This window comes from Rattus norvegicus, chromosome 4 (assembly GCF_036323735.1).
Source record: "Rattus norvegicus strain BN/NHsdMcwi chromosome 4, GRCr8, whole genome shotgun sequence".
NCBI lineage: Eukaryota > Metazoa > Chordata > Mammalia > Rodentia > Muridae > Rattus > Rattus norvegicus.
Genome location: NC_086022.1, coordinates 175,064,062 through 175,087,136, shown reverse-complemented (window position 1 = coordinate 175,087,136; position 23,075 = coordinate 175,064,062). Strand labels below are relative to the sequence as shown.

The 23,075-nt window shown below is 44.7% G+C and overlaps 1 protein-coding gene across 44 annotated transcripts in view; it reads right to left on the bottom strand.

The window, feature by feature from the left end:
• Positions 1 to 22,126, bottom strand: part of Plekha5 (pleckstrin homology domain containing A5) — a 169,662-nt gene extending 147,536 nt beyond the window's left edge. For 7 of the 44 annotated variants that reach the window (XR_005503147.2, XR_592304.3, XR_001837479.3 and 4 more), the window contains exons 1-3: positions 21,769 to 22,113; positions 21,565 to 21,644; positions 19,367 to 19,424 (exon numbers count right to left, since the gene is read on the bottom strand). Coding sequence is in view for 37 of the 44 variants with exons in the window: in XM_017592459.3 (XP_017447948.1) it covers positions 19,367 to 19,424; positions 21,565 to 21,644; positions 21,769 to 21,860 (230 nt within the window). In the remaining 7 variants the exon portion in view is untranslated. Of the gene's footprint in view, positions 1 to 12,796; positions 19,327 to 19,366; positions 19,425 to 21,564; positions 21,645 to 21,768 lie in introns of those variants that run through there. The other 37 variants (XM_063285534.1, XM_017592456.3, XM_017592457.3 and 34 more) reach the window with 12 other exon arrangements.
• Between the last annotated feature and the right edge of the window lie 949 nt (positions 22,127 to 23,075).

The following is a 23,075-nucleotide window of genomic DNA, read 5'->3' as shown; positions in this document are numbered from 1 at the left end:
TTAAAACATATTGGTGGTGGTGTTGTTGTTGTTTGTAGCTGAAAATTCAATGGGAGAAGACTCTGTGTTTCTGGGCCATCTGAAAGGGAAGGCTTGCTAGAAGAAGACAGAAGCTCACACACTAATACAGCGGCCAGCATGTGTGTTGTGCTCAGGACCTGTATTGATTGTGACCCTGGTGGCACTGACAGCGTCGGGGCTCACATGTGAACAAACACATGCATGGCTTTTATGCTCCACAGAGAGAGGAACAAAAGCCTGTGATGCCGTATTCCCTCCTAAGGGTTCACATCACAGATATGTATGAAAAAGCTACAGCAAAACATGTGGGAAGCTATATTTAGACCTCAGAAACAAGCAGCCGTGCGTGCTGGGGCAGTGTTGCTTTGGATCCCAGAAACTCCTGCACCTCTATCGTGCCTCGGCTGGCGTAGGCACTGGGCTTCCCATTGCTTTCTGGGAAAGGCCAGATACCAAGAGACCATCCACAGAAATCAGTACCTGATGTAAGATGCTAATCACTCGTGCTCTCTATGAGGCGTCTTAGCTATTTCTCCCTCTGCTCAGACAGTCTCGACAGTCTCTACCCCACACTGTGTGCCCGACAGGAGGCCCTGAGTGGAAAAGCAAGACCTGGGGCTTTCACAGCACCACATGTCCCTTTCTACTGCTCCCAGTAGGGCTCTCACTACAGACAGCTGTTTACGCTCACAATTCAGGAATATCAAGTACCAGGCTTACTTAATTTCATGTCAAACCAGGTTTCACTCCTCTGCATTTCCCCTTTATCAGGTAGAACAGCTATTTTAATAATACTCCCAATTAACTTAATACAGAGCTGAGACTTTCCCAATCGACAGCAAATTTTGGATAAAAAAATGAAGAAATGCCTATGATACTTGTCAAAAGTTTTTCATTGTTTTTAATGATGTACAGGTGTGTAAGTGCATGTGGCTCTATGAGGCACTGGATCCACTGAGGCTGGAGGTAGGACAGTATTGGCTGCGTGACACGGGTGCTTGAAACTGGTTCCTCTGAAAGAATAAAAAGTACTCTTAATTCCCGAGCAATCTGTCCATCTCCCTCCATGACATCTCAGTACACTTTTAAAGACAGGCTGCTGGGTTGCCGGTGTGGGGCAGTGGTAAAAAGGCCTGCTTAGCACGCCAAGGCAGCACAACACCAATGAACAAAGCACAAAGCACGAGTGTCTGTGTGTGGGACCAGGAGAAAAGTCCAGCGGCACAAGTATGAGGATCAGAGTAATGGTGCACGCCTGCAAACCCAGCTCTTGGGGGATTAAGGCATAAGGGAGGGGAATCTAAGGTTAGCCTACACTGTGGAGCAAGTCCGAGGCCAGCAGGACTAGGTGAAACTGTTTTTCCCCAATACAAAACAACACAGAACAAAACAACAAAAAGAATGAAATCCTGATGTGTCAAACTAGATTAAACTGGGTGAAATAAGCCAGGCACCAAAGAACATCCTCTCAATCACTTGAAAGCTAAAAATGTTGATTTCAGAAAACAAGGGTTACCACAGGCTAGGAAAAGAAGGGAAAGGACAGAGAAGGAGACGGTGGTGAGCAGGTAGAACACCTCAGTAAAGCAGAGGTGTTCCAGTGTTCTTCAGCACGATTAATAGGGTGACTGCGATTCACGACGATTATTTGTGTATTTCAAAATAGCTCCAAGAGGATGAATGTTCCTAACACAGAGAAACAATAAATGCATGAGGAGATGTGTATGCTGATTACTGATTTGATTATTAAATACTTTTTACAATAGCACATCACACCTATAAATATACATACTTATGTATTTTTATAAAAAGCTAGAAAAACAGCTAAGTATCAAATAACACAAAACTGAAATATTCAAATCAGATGAAGGAGCAGGTCAACAGTATCACTGAGGTACAGGCCCTCTGCCGCTGAGACACACTGAGGGACAGGCCCTCTGCTGCTGAGACAGCATGGCGCACTCTGATGAGCACGCTGGACTAGTACAGAGTACTAAGTGCACCAAACGACTTTCTTTTTTTTTTTTTTAATTAATTATATTTATTTACATTCCAAATGTTGCCACCCTCCAGGTCCTCCCTTCCAGAGTTCTTACCTCCATTCTCCCTCCCTTTTGCCTCTGAGGGGGTTCCCTCCCTCTCTCTCAGGAATCCCCCTGGACTGGGGCATGAAGTCTCTATAGGATTAGGCATACCCTTTCCCACTGAGGCCAGACAAGGTAGTCCTCCCCTACACATGTGCCAGGGCCATCAGACCAGTCTATGTAATATTCTTAGACTGATCACGAGTCTCTGGGAGCTCTAAGGAGTCCGGGTTAACCAAACGACTTTCTAAAGCACGATACAACTGTACAGGGAAAACGTTCACCACCACAGTCACACGTTAAGCCAATGTGTAACATCGACTCCAATACACTGCATCCAGAGTAATAAGGACATACAATTTATGTGCAGCAATTCGGCTGTGCATGGCATCGCCAGAAGGGGGCACTGTGTCTGCGCGAGTACATATACAGAACTTCTACCTTCTGTGCATGGCATCGCCAGAAGGGGGCGCTGTGTCTGCGCGAGTACATATACAGAACTTCTAGCTTCTGAGCATGGCATCGCCAGAAGGGGGCGCTGTGTCTGCGCGAGTACATATACAGAACTTCTACCTTCTGAGCATGGCATCGCCAGAAGGGGGCGCTGTGTCTGCGCGAGTACATATACAGAACTTCTACCTTCTGAGCATGGCATCGCCAGAAGGGGGCGCTGTGTCTGCGCGAGTACATATACAGAACTTCTAGCTTCTGAGCATGGCATCGCCAGAAGGGGGCACTGTGTCTGCGCGAGTACATATACAGAACTTCTACCTTCTGTTCGAACTTCGCTAAAACCTAACCCTAACATAAAAGCTTATTAACTTTTAAAGGGTGCAGCATGGGCTGGGTGCGGGGTGCACATCTTTATCCCAGCACTCAGGGAGGCAGCGGCAGGCATTCCTCTGTAAGTTCGAGGACAGCCCAGCCTACAAAAATGTGTCCAGGACAGCCAGACCTACACAGAGAAACTCTTGTCTCAAAAAAAAAAAAAAAAATTCAAAACTACGTTGATGAAATTCATGTAATTCATTAAGTAGCAAATTAAAAGGGGGAAATTGCTTTACTGACTAGAGAAAAAAAAATACACGATAGAATTCAGCACTCTTCATTACCTAAGTTCTCCAACTAGGAGTAGTAGAGAATCCCCTGTATTTAAAAGTTGTATCTTCCTAATCCTGGAAAAACATCTGCTGAAGGAAATTAAGCATGAACTTCTGAGTCTGAAAGCAAGTTGCTTCCACTGTACCAGAGCTGCCAGGCAACGCGCAAGGAAAGTCAGTGGAGCTGGGCGAGCTAGCACACACTTTAATCCCAGCTTATGAAGGAAAAGGTGGGAGGATCTCCAAGTCTAAGTCTAACCTGGTCTAACAGTGACCTCCAGGACCATCAGGGCTATATAGTGAGACTGTGTCTTAAAGAGAGAGAGAGAGAGAGAGAGAGAGAGAGAGAGAGAGAGAGAGAGAGAGAGAGAGAGAGGGAGAGGGAGGAAGGGAGGGAGGAGACGTGGAGGGAGAAGACAGGACTGAGGGGACAACAGCGCACACTGGGAGTGGAAAGAGGGCGCAGCAGCTGCTGCTCTTACAGAGGGAGGAACAGGCACCCACGCAGTGCTGAAAGCTACAGACAGCTCCTGGGATCCAGCATGCTCTTCTGACCTCTGCATGCACCAGGTCAGCATGTGGAACACAGAAACATGAAGGCAAAATGGCCATACACATAAAGAAAAGTTTTTAAACCTGAGCAAGAAGCAAACCACTTTCCATTCGGTCATAGCTGCTTCCGTGTTGACCTGACACAGATCTCGGGTGGGTCACCTGGAAGAGGTCAGCTCTAACTGAACAACTGCTTGGATCACACATCTATGGAGCGGTTCCTGGGTTGCTAACTGATGTAGGAGCCCAGCCTACAGTGGAGAACCCCATCCCCAGGCAGGTGGGCCGGAGCAGTGTAAGAAAGATCACGAGTGTAAAGGAAGCCTGTGAGCAGCGTCTGCTCCTCCAGGGCTTCTGTTGCAAGGTCCTGCCTGACATCCCTCAATAACTTGGAAGTTCCCTTCCATAAGTGTCCTTCGAAGCAACAGAAAGCTAACTGGAGTAAGAGTCCTTATTTGGTCATTTTTCTCAGTTACCTTGCCACACTGATAGAAAGCTGACAAACACAGTAAGGCCCTGGGTTCGAGTCTCCAGTACCAAATTAAAAAAAAAAAAAACCTGACTTATATTGCACAAGTGGTTTAATTACACTGATTATTTTAACCAGTCTTACTACTTTCATTGGAGCAAGTCTGACCGAAGAGTGGAAGGAGGAAAGTAATTGCTGTTAATTATTCTTCATGTACAGTCTCTGTCTATGAGTAACGACTCCTGGGGGGGTTCTGGGAATTTGTAGCTTTCCACCGTTGTCATTCCTGCATGGCTGCCTCAGCCAACTCTTCGATGGAAGGCTACCAAAGTCTGTTCTGGTTCTATACAGGTCATGAACTTTCAAAAAGAGAGCAAAGTAAGAGGTTAAATATTTGCAGTGAAGACTCCCACTGTTAACACTGATGCAAAAAACTAACAAAAAAATGGAAAATATAACCATGAAATTCTGATCCTTGGGTTTTAGATTTGATTTATTTAATACTAGAATTATATGAATTAGTTAAACTATCTCCTTCAGTACTTGTACATGTTATTAATGTTTGGCATATTCAAATAGTTCACATTTGGGAAATGCCATTTCTAGTTTAAAAAAAATTACAACAAAAACCCCACAGAGAAAATATGAATAATCTTAAATGAATATAGAGTCAGTCTTCTACATACATATGTCATACCCACATATTTATCAACTGTGGACAGAAAGCATCAAGGGAAAAGCCAAAGCATCTAAAAAGAGGCTTTGGAATCGCCACACAGAGATCAAGAAACGGAGGCCATCAAAGGAAGGGATGGAACAGACCCCAGTGTGTAGCCACCATCTTTCCCGGATGCTCGGTCTCAACGGCACTTGTCTGCGTGTCCTCAAGTCTCATTCATAGACTACATCATAGGCCTGTGATGGCTGTGTCTACTGAACACATACAACGGCACTTGTCTGCGTGTCCTCAAGTCTCATACATAGACTACATCATAGGCCTGTGATGGCTGTGTCTACTGAACACATACAACGGCACTTGTCTGCGTGTCCTCAAGTCTCGTTCATAGACTACATCATAGGCCTGTGATGACTGTGTCTTACTGAACACATACAAGCTTTCTAGTCATTTGCCCTTAGCCACTAAGGGGTAGGAGGCAATTCATGCACATTTCTATTCTATTAGGTGTCTAGGCAGACTAAAGATGATTTAAAGTATAAAGGAAGAGGTGTGTGTGTGTGTGTGTGTGTGTGTGTGTGTGTGTGTATGTATGTATGTATTACCAGTAATTACTATACTGTTTACAAAGGAACTTATTCCCTTGCAGACTTTACTACCCATTTAGCCAGTGTAGCAGGCTGTATATAATTAGTCTTAGCACGAAAAGTTCATGTATATCTACCTGAACACCAACTAGGATGATAGTCTTCTGGGAAGGCCTCCACCTTTAACAAATGAGACATTAGCCTAAGGGTATCCTTTCTCTAAGAATCTATAGATCAATTAATGCCCATCTCCATTGTCCCTGATCCTCCCTGTTTGCCCTCTGACCCCACTTTAGCCCTACAGAGCTTGTATTTTCTCTATAGCCTATAAGAAAACCAGCTACAGAGCATTTCCATTCACTAACACACTGTCCCATGTCCCTGTAGGGCATCACCTCAACATCTGACCTCTCAATGACTTTCTCCTGAGACACGAGCAGTCTTACTGAACTCTCTCAGTTCGTCCAGCTACCAACCACATCCTCTTCTTTAGGACCCGGTTACACCCATAACTGGCACAGAAGAACCCCAATTCCAGTGAGCGCACATTCCACCCACCCTCCAGCAGGCGTGCTTACCTACATGCCCTGTGTAGCTTCTCCGGTCTTGGGAGAAACTCTACTCCCATCCATTAGACTTCCTTTTGCTCCTCACCCTGCCTTCCAAGTATGAAGTCTAACTGTGAACAGACTTGTCCTCCTCCACCTTCTTCAGATTGCCTAATTTTTATTGTATTTGTGCAGTAAACAATTATGGATTCAACTATGTATTTTCTCCAAGCTCCCAGACCTCCCTCATGATGAATTAAGAGCCAATGAGTGCCTATAGTGTAATAAAGACATGGGTTTTTACATGTGGTATTTTAGTAAGTTATATGGTAAAAATCCCATAAAGAGAGAAAAGGTTTGGGAATTTAGTGATAACAAGGACCAGATATCTCCATTCATGTGAAGCTCACATAACCAGACAAAAACAACAAAGAGTGAACAAAACCTTAATCTGAGGAAACACGCTTACAGGGAAATAGAACTGGGTTAAAATGACAGCAGGCGCCTGGTCACCATGCTAGATTGTAGGTGTGGGCAGAGCTCTGAGCTTATCTTCTAGAGACCTGTCTTTAAACTCAATGAAACTCACGCAGCTCCTCTAGACCTCGGAGAAGAACTGAGGACCACTCTGGCCCTGCTGAGACTACCAAGTCAACTACACACAGCAGCAAAAGATCATAACTATACTCTATCTGACTTAGAGATTAACTTTTAATAAAAACACAAGGCCACATTTAATTTTCTATGTAAAAGAAGACAGGATCAGCAGTGAGATCACTCTCCAGTTTAATCCTGTATTTGAAATGGGGGGGTGTCAATAATATTTTTCTGCATATGCTTTTGGATTTGAAGCATTCCATTTTTTTCTTTCCCTCTGAATCTACAGCTTTGTAGTATGAGTTTGCTCTCATCAAAGATGCAATCTACTTCACCCACAACCCTGAGTCTGAGCTACCAGTGAGGCAGACCACCACTGGCTAACAAGTGAGAGCGGTCAGGCCACACTACTCCAGAACTAGCTTCAGGAGACGCGTGAGTGCACTCATTTAGTTGAACGCTTTTTCTTTGCAATTAAAAAAAAAATGTGTGTGGGTGTTTTGTCTGCATCCGTGCACTATATGAATGTCTGGTGCCCACAAAGACAGAAGAGTGTGTTGGATCCCTTGGGCTAGAGTTATAGATGCTTTGTGAGCCACCATTGTAGGTGCTAGGAACTGAACCTAGGTCATCTAGAAGAAATACCAATGCTCTCCATCGCTGAGCCCTCTCTCCAGCCCTTGCATGCCTTTCTTTACGAGACAGGGAGGCTGGGTTGGCCTGCTAGAGGATCAGAGACCACCTGCGAAGAGCTAAGTCATTCTCATAATCCCAGACACAGGAGGACCCTTTACCCATAGCAGGCACATCTCCAGAGACTTCCCAGTGGGTATTACTACCTGCATAGACTGTGCGCTTCTGTGTGTGTGTGTGGACACATGTGCACATCTAGGATAATTTATTAAAGCTATGTGAAATATGGTCTCACTCCCTCAAAATATTTTAGTTTTCTTCAGTTACTATTTTTATATGATGAGATAGTACAATGCCTAAAGAAATAAAATAAAGAGAATGAGGTAGATATTATAATTTAGTGTGAGTTACTTGAATACAGACACTGATACCATAGAGGTGATCTCATAACTAAGACACTGTTAAATAGGTAGCCTACAGCATGAATACTGTATGCAAATTGACTCATGTCCTGGTCAGGATGGCACAAAATGTTATCACACTACTCAAAATACCGTAGAGTTCAAAATGCATGTAATGTTTATTTCTGATACTTTTCATTTAATATTTTCATACTACTGCTGACCACAGATGTAAGAATACTGCAGAAAACAGAACTGCAAATAGAGACCAATGACGGCAGTCCAGAAGCAGCCAGTATCAAGAACACCTTTCACCTTTCTCTTCACAGAGAGGGGCAGGCCCAGAAGAAACAAGAACAACTCCGGATTGCCCCAAGGATGCATGCAGAATCACACACAGTAGTCACTCACTGTCTTTTGTTTTTTTCCTCCTGAAATGATCTATGTCGCCTTGGCTGGTCTAGAACAGGTTATGTAGACAACCTAGGCTGGTCTCAAGCTCACAGAGCTCTGCCTGCCTCAGTGTCACTTCCTGAGTTTCTCTATGGTGTGATACAGTGATAGCTGCCGGGGCAAGCTCTAATTCTTCCCATCTATTCTACCCTGCTAACCTTTCCCCATGAATACTTTTGAGAAACAGAAATCCATAACTAAAATACTTAAGGTCAGTCTTCTCCCATCACACCAAAGAAGAAAGCCAGACAAAACCATCCTACTAAGACAGGACGGAGAACTGTCAGAAGATTTTATTTCTCTCACCAATTATATAGCTAGCTTCAAAGTCATAGCTTCTTTTTGTGAAATCCGCTCTAACAAAGCAAATAAGCCACATGTAGGCTCAACGTCACTTCTGACACAGCAGAGGGAGGCCAACCTGATCCTCTAAAACCAGGCCTACCGTAGATGAGCTGTGTGGCCAAAAGGACCAGGGTCTCCTGCACATATGCAGCTCTTTACTTTTTTACAATCATTCTTCTAGAAATTTCTGTGTTACTTCTAGGAAATATTTTCTGACTTGACAAGGGCTTTCTGTCTGTTTTAAGCCCCTTCTCCAACCTTCCAAGAGCTAAGTGATCAGATCTGAAAGCAGCCCTAATCAGCATGGCGCGCCTGCTGCCACACTGCCTACTCATTTGGGAAAGCAGCTGAGGATCAGTGGCTACAATGGCCAGGCCTGACCTGCTTCCCACCCTCTGGGCTGCCCTGTGAGTACAAGATGGAGGCAGAAAGGAGGGGATTCCAAAGGAATGTGACCCCGCTTGGCCTACGACCTACGACCTACAGCTCTCACGTCCCACCCTACTCAAGCCATCGGTGGTCGGAGCCCCAGGAGCACATTATTTCCAGAATCTTTGCAGTGTGACGTTAAGACATTTAAACGCTTCACACCCAAAGATCAATCCCAGCTGCAGTCCCCACTTTTATTTATTTTATGAACGATGAGGGACTCTACGACTTTGTCTTTCCTACAGACTTCCTTTACTCACAATCTATTCATTTTGAAAAGGTCTATTTTTTTCAAATGTCAGCAACACCTCTGTCCAAAGTCACCTTGCCTAATGTCCCATCTGCGTTTCCATGTACAGCACCTGCAGTTTGCTGCTGCTCTGCAGTCCTGTGCTGCACGGTACACTGCAAGGCCTTTTACTCTTCACCCGGGAAGACACTCAGGCTAGCTCCTGCCTTGTATCTTCACACACGACAGCTCCTTTACTGTTTAAAGATCTGGGTATTTACCAGCTAAATTGATTTTTATTTCTAAATCACAGATGTTTCTTAAACAAATCCCCACACTGTAAACTCAGTCTATGTCACTGAATGGCGTCCCATTACCCTCAACCGTGCATAGTACATGGAAGAGTTTACTCTAAGACATAACACACACTAAAGCTGCATCTACACTGATGACATTTACCCACAAGCCACGTACTATCTTGCTTTGCCCTATCCCCTCACATGGGAGGAGAGGCCAGCCACTGAGACTTTAGCCTTCTGTACAACTTCTCGTGATGATGATTAGGCCTGCCTCTCCTCTAATGGCACTTCCAGGAGGCTTGCCAACATCAGCACCTCAGCTCCAGCAAGAGGAGGCAATGGAGACTAGTGGCCAAGCATCTAGCTCGGGAATGAGCATGTGACTCAATGTTTGTTTGACTAAAAAGGAACCTAAACCTTTGAGGTTAAAAACAAAAGACTGTTATCCAGAAAAACAGGCAACCACTCTTTGGTTTGGATGAAAGAAACCTTCAGCAGTCAAGAAAGGCAGGAGAGGGGGTTGGGGATTTAGCTCAGTGGTAGAGCGCTTGCCTAGGAAGCGCAAGGCCCTGGGTTCAGTCCCCAGCTCCTCCGAAAAAACAGAACCAAAAAAAAAAAAAAAAAAAAAGAAAGGCAGGAGAGAACCCTAGAGCTAAGGCATCTGGCTCTGGGTCACTGACATGGACAAGAAGCACCTGAAAGATGGGGAAGGCACAATAAATTGTACCCTGTGGTGTTAAGGCAAACGGCTTTAGAGGGATAAAAAGCTTTTTTCTTACTGTCTGTGCTTAATTCATTTCACACATCCAATTGTCCATCACACATGAACACTGCACAATTCTGAGACCACGGCTGGTTTCAAAGTGCTAATACCACAAGGATTTGATTGGGTGCTTCTGTACTTACTGGCCACTTCAGAACAAAAGTCTCAAATAGCTGGAGGCTACTCTAAAGTAGACCAGAGCTGTCTATGGGCTCCAGCCAAGAAGACTACTTCCTGTTTCCCTCAGGCTTCTGCTAGGCCCACTGTTTTCCTTACATCATGACCTGTTCTACAGCTGCTTTGTCCATACTCCTCATTGCAGAAGACTCTCCACTGCCTTGCTTTCCAGAAACTACAGTGGCTCCTCTCAAACTTGAACTGCAAGCAGTTTTAATAGAAATGAGACTGTCAAGGGCAAGCTCTGGGTATGTAATGGGTGTCTCCCAAGAGGCCACGCAAGTCCCTCCATCATTTTGGTTTTATGAGGAGTGGGTTATATTTCAGATTTCTGAACAGATTCCCGAACCCTTCCCCACAGCCTGAGCACAATCATACAAACCAAACTTGGGGTAAGAGGTGATTTACCAATTCACAGTAGGTAAATGTCACATAAAAAGAATGTTAAATTTTACAAAATCCCAAAGGACAAAGTCTGTGGACAGCATAAAATTAAGTATAGTGCTATGAGCAAAGTCATTCATGTTATCAACAAATATGAATCTAATACTATTAAAAATAGTATTAAAATAGAAAGGGGTAAGGAACTGAATGCAGCGGTGAGCAAGATCCCTTCCCACAGTATCTGTTGTCTGGAGTGAGCGAAGACAGTGTTGCACAAGTGGGTTTTTTCTCTTCCTTCAGCCTAACATGTACTTTTAAAACATATTAAACTTAATTGTATATTTATGCCTGAGTATGTGTACAAGCACATGTGTGTTCAAGTGCCTTCTGAAGAAAACAAAGGTTGACTCTCCAGGACAGGTTGTGGCTGTTGTGAGCTGGCTGACACGGGTGCTGGGACCAGAACCAACATCTTCCAGAAGAACAGTACATCTTTTTAACTGCTACATTCATATCTCCAGCCTTACTTAATACGACAATTTAATAAGTCATGTGACGGCTTGAATGCAAAATGTCCCTATAAGGCATGCATTTGAGGCTGTAGTCTCAGCCAGCCCCATTCACTAGAGAAACATGTCCTAGGGAGCAGGCTTTATGAGTTTAAAACCCTGTCCCAGCTCCTATTCTACCCCTCACCCATATTTGTTTAGGGCAACTTTTTTTGTTTTTAGACAGGATCTTGTGTAGACTGGGCTGGCCTTGAACTTGCAGAGGCCTGACTTTGCTTCCAGTGCTATAATTGCCAGTATAAATCATGACACTCAGCCCCAGTATACGCTGAAGAAATAGAGATAGATGAATACGAAATTCTTAGCATGGTCTGGGATTTGACTGAGAATGGAGAAATATGTTTGCTTGATGTAACTGAAGTCTCTCATGAAGGCCAGATTTTAGCCACTTAAAATATCACTGTGTTCTCTCAACAACTCAGAAAACCAAACCATCGTTAGTATATCCACCCAGGGCTTTTCCCTACACACGTATTCCCTTGTTCTAAGGGCATGACCTCTTCCTCTGACAATCTCCTTGCTCAGCAAGATTCCTAAGGCTGTCAACTCCCCTTTAATATCTTTGATCAATGGCCTCCTTCCTTCCTTTTCACTCCCTCTGTCACAGACTTGGTTGAAGCAATCAACTTCTAGATTAGAGTAACAAACCAGTCTTCCCCTCTGATTTCAGGCCTGCCCCGTCTAATGCAGGGGCTGCTAGAGTTAAAAATCTCTGGATGACACCTGAAATAGAATGCCTGCGAACACAGACAACACAACCAACATCCAGGGTAGTCAAGTCTCCCAACTGCACTCCCAGCTCTGCCTGCTGGAGCGCCCCTCCAGCCCGTGCTTCTCACTGATAAAGCAGACCAAAGCCTCTCAGTTCTCCCTCCTGTCATTTAGATCTGAATCCCACTGCACCTGCAAACCTACCTTGTTCAAGTCCTTTTACCTCTTAGCAGCTCACCAAACTGCCTCTTCCTCTTATAAATTCTTATGACTCCAACTGACAACTCCTACTGTCAACTGACAAAACTCCAACTGACACATTTATACAGAACCCTTTTTACCACGAACCCTAACTTGCACGTATCTGTCAAACACAATGAAAAGGTCACATGAGAAAAGATAGTCAGTGGTTGTTTACATCAGGCTCCGTCTCCAGCCCTCCCACCATTTCCAGCCCACCTTTACTCTTTATTCTCCCACCACCCCAAACACACTTACTTTGAGAATACATCTGGGCTGACGGGAAAGATGGCTCAGCAAGTAAAAGTACGTATGGACAGATGATGCAAGCCCGACAACCTGAATCCAATGCCCATAACACATATAAAAGGGAGAATGTGAGAGCTGAGTCCACAAAGTTGTCCACTGACCTCCACATGGGTGCTCATACAACAACAACATAACAATAACAACAACAACAATAGTCGTAATAATACAAAAGAAATCCTTATTGACTGGGTGTGAGCATTAGCTCATGGACGATACTTACACAGAAGTTGACTGACTGTATTCCGAGTATTTATCAAGAGAACTACAGGCAAAGGATAATGAGCAGGCCTGGTCCTGAGTAGAGGTCCTGAGGCTAAAAAGAAGGGGACTGTAATCGTGTGTCCCACAAAGAAGCTCAATGTGGCTGGAAATGCTGGGAACAGAACCTTGAATGGTTAGATTATAAACTCTTCTAATCTGTCACAACAAACTGAAATCTGCCTTCATGAAGATGTTATTTTAAAATTATATTATTTGTTCTTTTTGTTCTAAATGTTTGTTTCTCCTACTAGGCCTTAGATTCAAAGATGGCAGGGTGGTTTCCATTCCCCACTTTCATGTGCTCAAGCTCCAAGAGTGGATGAAAGTACAGGCACTCCTAAGTGAATGTACAGGAAAGACCGGTCATCAGATCCTACACATAGTAATTAACAGGTTTTGTGGGTTAAACAAGGACCTGTGGGCTAGTCCAGTAGCCTAATAGTAGGAAATACATCTTTTTAAAAAGTTATCTTTATTTACTTTATTTATGTGAGTACATTATAGTTTTCTTCAGATACGCCAGAAGAGGGCATCAGATCCCATTACACATGGTTGTGAACCACCGTGTGGTTGCTAGGAATTAAACTCAAGACCTCTGGAAAAGCAGTCAGTTCTTAACCGCTGAACCATGTCTCCAGCCCTTTGTTTCAAGTAACCAAGTTAGAGTACCACATAGTATAGGACCTGCTTTTAGCTGCCTTGCTCTCTTTAATCTTTATTTATTTATTGATAAGGGTATGGAAATTTCGCCTATATGTGTGTCTGTATACCACGTGTGTGCCTAGTACCCACAGAGGGTAGGAGAAGGTATCATATCTACTGGGACTGGAGTTACAGACAATTGTGAGCTGACATATGGTTGGTGGGACTTGAACCCTGGCCCTCTAAAAGAGCAGCCTGGGCTCTTAGACCACTGAGCCATCTCTCCAGCATCTTGATTATATTTTGGCTAATAGACCTGATTGGAATACTAGTGATTAATAATAAGGCTTCATTGCCTACACAAGATAGGTCTTATAAACTAATTTCTTTGGAAATTAGTTTAAAGAACAAATAAAAACTACAAGAAATGGAAAGAACAAGAAAGTAACAGGGAGCTGGGATAGTTAGCTCAGCAGTCCAGAGCATTTGCTCTTACTGAGGACCCAGGTTTGAGTCCTAGACCTACAATCAACTCACAATCATCTGTAACTCAGTCCCAGGAGAGCACTGATGTCCTCTTCTAACCTTGCTGGATACCAGGCCATGCACATGGAACACACACACAAACGCAGTCATACACATACATACCTAATAAAAATTAAAAAGAAATTGCTGATATTTAGATTGGATCTAAAATTTATATACACATATAAAATTAAAGTATAAGTAAAAAAAGTAAGAAGATATATTACAGTTTTCCCTACACATTTCCCTATTTTAATGCATGGAGTATGCGCAAGATGTTACAAGCTCCTTCAGGGATAATAGCTGTGTTGTACCTAATGGACTGGCATGAAGTGTTCAACGTACAGAAGGAGCTACACGTTACAGTCCAAACTCTCCTGGCAAATAGGAAGCAGAGCCCTGTCACTGACTTTTCAGTAACATCACACTGCTCTAGTGACAAACCACTCTTTTTTTTTTTTTGAATCAACAAGTGACCCCATTGCCAGCTCCTAGGTATGTTCAGAAGTGCTGCTGGCACAAGCGTAAAACAAAAAGGCCTTGCGCAACTCTGGCGAGGTTTCTAGGATGCTCTGGTCCACAAGCAAAGCCTGGCAGATCACGGGCTGATCAGCCATAACCACTCTAATCCCAGCACACAGCAGGCTGAGGCAGGAGCATCACCTTGAGTTACAAGTCATCCTATGCTACACAGTCAGAGTTCCAGGCTAGCCTGAATACAGTCTGAGATGTTGTTTCAAGTTTGACTATAAGCACTACAGCACTTAATACAAAACAACTTTACATATTAAATATAGTCAGTGATTCTAATGTTCACGGTGGACATGGATTATTCCCTGTCTTCCTACTTTCTTCTCATTCCTTGCAATGACTGTCTCCTACCAGAAACTCCATCTCCACAGGTATTTGGGGATTCTTAGCACATTTTAGAGTCTACTGAAGATAGAACAAAACCTCATTATCCCAAATTACATATTGTTCCATTTGCATACTCCAAAGATGTCATATTTACAGTTAAGGAGAAATTAGTATGAAAAGCTACCTCCCAGGATCTGCATTACCACACAGTGTGCAGGTAAGTGGAGTCTGAGCTCATTCCTGCCAGATGGGCTGTAAGAGGCCAGCAGGTTCTCACAGTCACAGAGCACTGTTTTAGGGTTTGCTTTGCACTTTACATAAACTGTCATAAAGCTGTGAAGCACAAAGGACTAATCAATGCCACATCCATTTTAAGCAATAGTGACCTGTCATTAAAGAGTCATTAAGCACTATTAGCAAGGCTTAAGCATGAAGCTTAATAACATTCAAGTATATAATATTATCTTCTATATTTTGTGGGCTTGTGTTTGATTATGGGTAAAATATGGAATATTTAAAGCTATAGTTTAAGTTATAAATTCACTTATAATAATTTTTAGCATTTTTCTCTTGAAAATAAATCACATGAATTAAGTTTTAGAAAGCAATATGGAAAGGTAATATTCAAACTCTATATTTACATATACAAGACAACTGCATAATCTGAAGGCTGCCTTAGGGTAAAGTGAAAATCAGTTTTCCATTAGACAAGTCAAAGCATAGACTTAACCACTCATCTTTTTTTTTACAGATTCATTTATTTATTATATGTGTGTATACTGTCAGTCTCTACACACACACACACACACACACACACACACACACACACACACACACACCAGAAGAGGGCGTCGGATCCCATTACAGTTGGTTGTGAGCCACCATGTGGTTGCTGGGGTTTGAACTTAGGACCTCTGAAAGAGCAGTCAGTGCTCTTAACCACTGAGCCATCTCTCCAGCCCAATACTTATCTCTAAGATAAGGAATTTTTATAAATTAACCTTTTGAACACAAATATAAAATGTTCTCTTTATTATGATCCTTTTTCAAAACCTAGCTTTAAGCTTGTGTTAAAGAACCGATTTCTAGGGGTTGGGGATTTGGCTCAGTGGTAGAGCGCTTGCCTAGCAAGCACAAGGCCCTGGGTTCGGTCCCCAGCTCCGGAAAAAAAAAATAAAAAGAACCGATTTCTAAAGTGTTCAAAGTGAACTGGTGACCCTGTTCAAATGCATCAAACTCTCCCTCCGCTCAGGACCATCGTTGACATGACAACTACTTATCCTTGATCTCCTTGCAACATCAGGGAAGGTCGCACACTCACACGCTTTAGAAGGAAGAGTGAGCACAGACACACACGGCATGGCAGCGCACCCTGGCTCTGCACACTTCATTTACGGCTGCTCTCCATTCAAGCTTAGGGCCAGGCCACAGCGAAGCACCAGGCCACTCAGGCCACTCAGCTCTGCCAGGTCTCCCACACCACCTCCTCCTGGCAGGCTCGGCTTTCATTACTTTCTACAATACTGAAAATTCCCAGAATGCTCAGAGTAAAACTCAAAGAAACTTACCCTCTGGATGGAATTTACAAGTTGTTTTCTCCAGCTTCTCTAACTTACGGTTTGGAAGACTGACCTCCAAACTGTTTTAAAAGGTCAAGCTAACACGAAGCTCCTAGAACTTGCCCACTCCACCTGTCAATACTGAAGTATCATCCAACGAGGAAGCTCTTCCCTGGACTGTGACCGGGAAGGCACCAGCACCGCCCCAGAAGAGCAAGGCTTTCCGAGCACACACATCCCCTCGGAGCACACGTGTGCTGCAGGTCCCCACTGACGGGGGGGCACCCTCCGCAACACCTGAGTAGGAGCCAGGCCAGGCCTCTCTCTCTCTGTTCTCAAGGGAGACCAGTTTACAGCTCACTCTTCCATCCCTCCTTTTCCTTTGATTTGATCAATAACCTCCCTTCTTCCAGAACAACAGATGAAATGATGTCCAGAACATTGATCACTCTCTTCCTGGAAACTATCTTTCCTTTGGAAGATCCTCGGCTGTCACCAGCAGAAGATTAAGTGCTGGAGGTGTGTCCCTGTCACTTCCTTCCTTGTGGGGACAAAGGGAAACAACGACTCTGATTACTTCCACCATTAAAATGAATTTCAGTCTTCACCATCAAGATGAGAAAGCATCCCTAATATGGGATGAGCCAGTATATGAAACTTTCTAAGAAATTACAGCCAATCTTAGTGATGGCGCTACAAATAAAGGGATGGGGTCTTCTGCCCCACTAGAAGACAGGAGCCGTACACCCACATTAGCACAGCATCTACTTGTGAATGTCCACATCCTTGGAGAAGCTCAGTGTGTGATGGATTTCTTTTTTTTTTTTTTTTTTTGGTTCTTTTTTTCGGAGCTGGGGACCGAACTCAGGGCCTTGCGCTTCCTAGGCAAGCGCTCTACCACTGAGCTAAATCCCCAGCCCGTGTGATGGATTTCTAAGATGTGCCCAGTTCTGAATGAATTGCTCTCACCATACAAATCACGGTTATTACCGAACCAATCACTGGCTGTCTCTTACTATCACAGGATTAAAGCCCACAAATGTTAGGATGGCCTTAATTTATAGCTTTCTAATATTGTTCTGATTTTCCTAAGGTGACTTAGGCATGGTAATCAAAATTCTAATTCAAAAAGAAAGAAAATGTCAACAAAATGGCTAGGTAGTAAAACAAGGTCTACCAGCTTAGCTCTAAATTAAAACAAGGTCTACCAGCTCAGCTCTAAATTAAACATATACAGTGGGCCTACTTTACTTTTCGATTTCGAACTATGAAAAAAAAATCATGCAAGAGTACACCCATTCACAAGAATTAAAATATTATTGACATTAATGTCTACTTTCAGATCAGCTAAGCTTAATGTATAATAATTTAAAGTGTGTTGAATAGATGAGAAAGAATCAAGAACCCATTTTTATGGCCAGGTATGATGGCACAGACATTTAATCCTGGCACTTGGGAGGCAGATCTCCATGAGTTCCAGCCCAACTAGAGAAACCCAGTGAGCCTGTCTCACAAAAACAGAAGCCCAAAGCACCATGCCTTTATTTATAACATCAACACTGTATCTAAAAAGAAAACATTCTCTTCAAGGCAACATGAGCTCATTTAAATTCAGAATGAAAACAATTGCTGGGAAAATACTTGATGGTTTCCTTTTACTGAAGCCTTCATTTTAGGTCATCTAACAATGTACGGCTTGATCATCAGATAATAACTAATCCAGAAGGACCACACCTGTGAAGATGCTCAAGCCTACATCTCACTTCTGCTTTTCCTGCTGTGGCACGCCAGAGGAACTGCACCTATAAATATACCTTGACATTTTACATAAAGCATCTTTCTACAGAAACTTAAAAAGCCATTCAAGTAATTATAATTTAATGAAAATATGCTGTGATCTTAAAAAACGCCACTTGGTAAAAATAACCAACTGGGCCCAATGTGCCTTTAAACTTGGAATCTGTGACTACTAATAAACTACTAAGCTTGTTACTAAATCTTGTGCTTAAGTATTCTCTTTCAAGACTCAGTCACTTAAAATTAGCCAAAAATGTTTATAAGAACAAAAGCAAAGCTCTTTTACAAATAGTTTTTAACTTGAAACAAAAACAAAACAACTTATTTTCCCCTGGTAGCATGAGATCTTCCCTATGTAATGCTGACGTCCAGCAGGGCGCTTGTGTGGAGTACTACCAACTTTAAGGAGAACGGCAACCTGCTCTGGAGCCCATAGAACTGGTTTTCACAGATTAGTCAGCCATCTTTCCTCTCAAGCTCTTTTCAAAGCCTTCCCCAAGCAGGTATTAGTGAGACGCGTCATCAGGGATGTTTTTAATGACACTAACCCAGAATTATAAACAAGCGCCATTGCAGGGGTAGGCGTGCAGCGTCCTGAGTTCACCGAGCTTCACTCTCCTCTGAACAGGCCTCAGCTTTGCATCAGCTTTGCTGCTTATGAACAACTCAGGCTGTCACCTGCCATCTAAGCTGGACTCACCTCTCAAGGAGGAATGGTAAAACAACACAGATGTATGAGTGTGTGTGAGTGTGCATGTGTGTGTGTGTGTGTGTGTGTGTGTGTGTGCATGTGTAGGTATAGTTTTCTTATCACAGATAACCAAAACACAAAACTTCTAAGTACCACATAACTAAAGTCAGGAGACTTGACAATATCCCACCACAGAAGCCTACTGAACATCAAGCAAACTAACGTGGTAAAAAGTGACCTAATCTGCAATCTGTGAATCCGTGAATACCCAGGTAAATAACAAGATAATGAATGAAAAGGGCTACCCTCCCCCTCAAAATTTCATAACCATATAAAGGATATAATTAATACTGTATAATAGACTTTAAGATATGATTGTGTCTAGACTCACAAGTATCCAACTTCAGGTTCATTACAACATTTGAGTTACCAAGGGAAGCAATCAAAATTCACTCACTTTATATAGTATCTTGCGCCTTCAAATGTATATGCTTCTTCCCAGCCAGTGGGCAAATCTAAAAAATATACATTATAGTTAGTATTACTTCAGTGAGATTGCAAAATAAGCTTAAACCTTTCTTATCTGTCTTCACCATTAGCTACATTCATTTAAGTATGTGTCCATCCAAAGTCTTGGCTGGCAAGATCATTAGTCAATCAATATAACATTACTTGGAATTTGGAAGGTGATAATTCAAATTTAAAGCCACCAGGAAAGTTCCAGCAATATTTAAGATAATAATAACATAACTGTTCCCTTTAATAGTAGTCAGGGTGGGAAAGGACTATACTCTGATACTCCGAAAGGCAAAGTCTTCAAAACCTTGTAAAATACCCATCACTGATTGGCACAAACCCCAAATGGCAGCATTTTGCCTTTTTAGGTATATCTTTTTCCTTTTTTTCTTTTTTTCGGAGCTGGGGACCGAACCCAGGGCCTTGCGCTTCCTAGGCAAGCGCTCTACCACTGAGCCAAATCCCCAACCCCGCCTTTTTAGGTATATCTTGTCAATTCAAAACCCCACTTTTCAATCCAAACACATCTAGATTTTCATCTACCATGAAAAGAACTCAAGCGCTCAGTTAGTGGGAAACTGGCTGACGCACGTGTTTCAATACACTTGACCTTAAGAGATGTGAAGTTTCAAGTGAGCGACTGTATCTTTATGTGCCACATGGTACTTAGGATGACAAGTGGTCTGGACTTAATCATACATCTCCAAAACGGAAAGGCATCCGTGTGTGTACAAAACCGGAGCCCAAGCAAAGTAAATCAAACAAGAATAAATAAATAGGTAAATGTGAAATCACATCACAGGAAAAAATATTTCTGGCATGTGGCTGCTATTTAATCTGTAAGGGTAATTCAAAGACATTCGTGTCATACATAACCCAAACAAGCCTGAAATAATGCCATAAAACATTTGGTTAAATTCTTTTAATCATATATTGTCTTCCATGAAATAATAGTGTCCATGGCCACTAAAGTAACGAGGCTATCAAAGTGCCATATAGTGTACAAAGCAGGCTGAAGCCGAAGACCGAACAGGGAGTTAGGAAGCATGTCGGTTTATTAGTCAGAAATGCCCTAAAAATGTAACCTCACACGCTCGCTGCAGCAGCCTTCCCTTTCCTCCTCCACAGTTTTGCAAATCTGGACACATTATTAGTCAGTTCACTCAACTCCAGCGTTTAACAGAAAAGGCAGGTTTGTTCACCCTTCTGGCAACTTTAATAGGAAATTCTGGGAACCTCAGAGTTGGGGAGAAAAGTACCTAAGGGGACGGCTGAACCGGCCTCACCTTCGACCCAACTGTTCTCAAGCCTTTGCAGTCACCGGGAATAGAGGCGGGCCAGTCTGTGCACTCACGTTACGTTTCAAGCAAACAAGTTGGTTGAATGTAAACAAAGAATGACAAAAGAAAGCCGGACTCGCACTGAAACCACTACAAGCCCTCCTCTGGCTCAACTCAAGCTAGGCATTCAAGAAAGCTATCAAAGCAACCTGAGATGCGTTTCCTCGCAGAACTGGGGCCCGAATGCCCCCATGCGGGACCGCCCTGGCTCGCCCACCGCCTGCTGGTGGTACGTGCAGCTTGGCTGCAGCTACTGGGGACTTTTGAGCCGGGATCACTGGCTGCGGCGGCGCCCGCCGCTCCAGTGTCCTAACTCCAGCTGCTCCTCGGGTCGCAGGAGGGGACTCACCGGCGTTTGGATCACATTGTTGGGGGGGGGGCACTGCAGCACCCCTAACTCTTCCATCAGTCACCTACCCACAGTCCCACTTAGGAGAAGTAGGAGGTGGAGGAGGAGGAGGAAGCTGCTTGGCAGAAGGCAGTTCTCTGGGGAGCAGGGTGAGGATGCGGGACCGTCTCAACGCGGGGGTGCTGGAGTACGGGGAGCAAAGGGGAGCAGGCGAGAAATTCGTGAAGGGTGCTGGAGGCTGAGACGGGGGCGATCTGGGATAGAGGGGCGTCGCCCATCCTACGGGGGTGTCGGGGTAGGGATGGGGACCAGGGCGCAGGAAGAGGGCGCCGTCTCCAAGTGCAGATGAAAAGGCGGAGAAGAAAGGCGCCCCGGGACTCAGTCGCGCGGAGCCCGGAGCACCTCTAACCCCGCCAGGTGGCCCCGAGCCGCAGCCCCGGCTCGTCCTACCTGTGCTCTGCCGCCGGTGCCCGGTGACCACGGCCTCGCCGGTGACCGGGTGCAGCCAGGTGGTGCTCTTGGCCTCCTCGCTGCAGGGAAGAGAAGGGACGGGAGCTGAGCCGCGCGAGGGGCGACCCGCGGGGCCCCCGGCCCGCTCGCTCCCGCCGTCCCCCCCACCCCAGCCGCCCCGCGGCGCCTCCCCCGCCCGCTCACTTGATGAAGAAGACGCGGCCGCCCCTAGTGATCCCGTACGTCCAGGAGCGCGGCAGCGAACAAATCCACTCCAGGTTCAGGTCGGCCGCCATGTCTGCTCCCCGGCCGCCGCCGCCTTGTGCCGCCGCTGCCGCCGCTGCTGAGGAAGGAGGGCGCGAGCGAGCGAGCGAGCGAGCGAGCGAACCGAGCGCAGGGCGCGCGGCCCGGCCCGAGCGCGCCCCCGCTGCCGCCCTACCCCCTCGGGCGGCGCCCTCCCTGCCGCCCCGGCTGAGTCCGGCCCGCGTCGCCGCCCTTCGGCATCTCCGTGGCCGGCCGCCGGCCCGCGCTGCGCTCGCTCGGAGGCTGGGCGAAGCGGCGCCGCGCCCCCGCCAAAGCCCTCCCCCGCGCCCCGCCCGCGCCGCGCGAAGGTTCCGGGGTCGGGTCCCGCCGGCGCCCACCCGGAGGGCTCGGCTCCGAACCCGTGAGGTTTTGCACCAGCTACTGCCTAGCCAGGAGCTACTCAGAGAGACGCCGGGCGTTGAACTGGAAAACTGCTTTTGGGAAAGGCTTTTCTGATGTGTGGCGTGCCAAATAAAGGAGGGTCCACGAGTGAGCTCGGACCACTGAAATGGGACTGATTCAGACTTAAGGTCTTTTTGTTACTGTTTTTTTTTTTTTTCTTCCTAGGCTTCTGAGTCATATAACAGTTTAGAAAATAAAAACTTGCCTTTTCCTCTTCTTAAAAAGATGCACTGGATTATCAACGTGAATTTCTAGGCTCCCGATCTCCCTCATTTATTACAAGGGCAATTTACTTTACGGAGTCCTTGGGATAGTGGACATTTACATCCTGATTGTCTATATTTCACAGAGTTGAGGGGACGGGGGAGGGAAAATATAAAGGAACAAAGGTGATTGTGCCCCGAGTTATGGGGAAAATGGCAAAGCCTGAGTTCAAATCGCCTATAGATTTTCAAGAGTCTGTTTGAATGAATACGTTGCTGTATAGTATTTTTTTTAATGCCTTGACACCCCCACTCCCCTTGTCTTTTGAACAAAGAAAGGGTTCACTACTAGTAAGACCTCCCTTGGCACCAAGAGCACTGTGCTTGCTCCTTACTGCCCCTGATCCGTCATCACACTTGGAATTGTCACCAAGGCTTTGCAGCAAGTGACTCATCCCAAAAGGAGACACAGTTCAATAATAATAGTATAACTTGGCATTCTCGAAGCACCTTTTTTTCCCCTGACCAGTTTTAGGTGCTTCTGAAGCATTATCTCCTTCATCTTCTCAGTAACTAAAATAGGTAAATCATCCTTTTCAACCT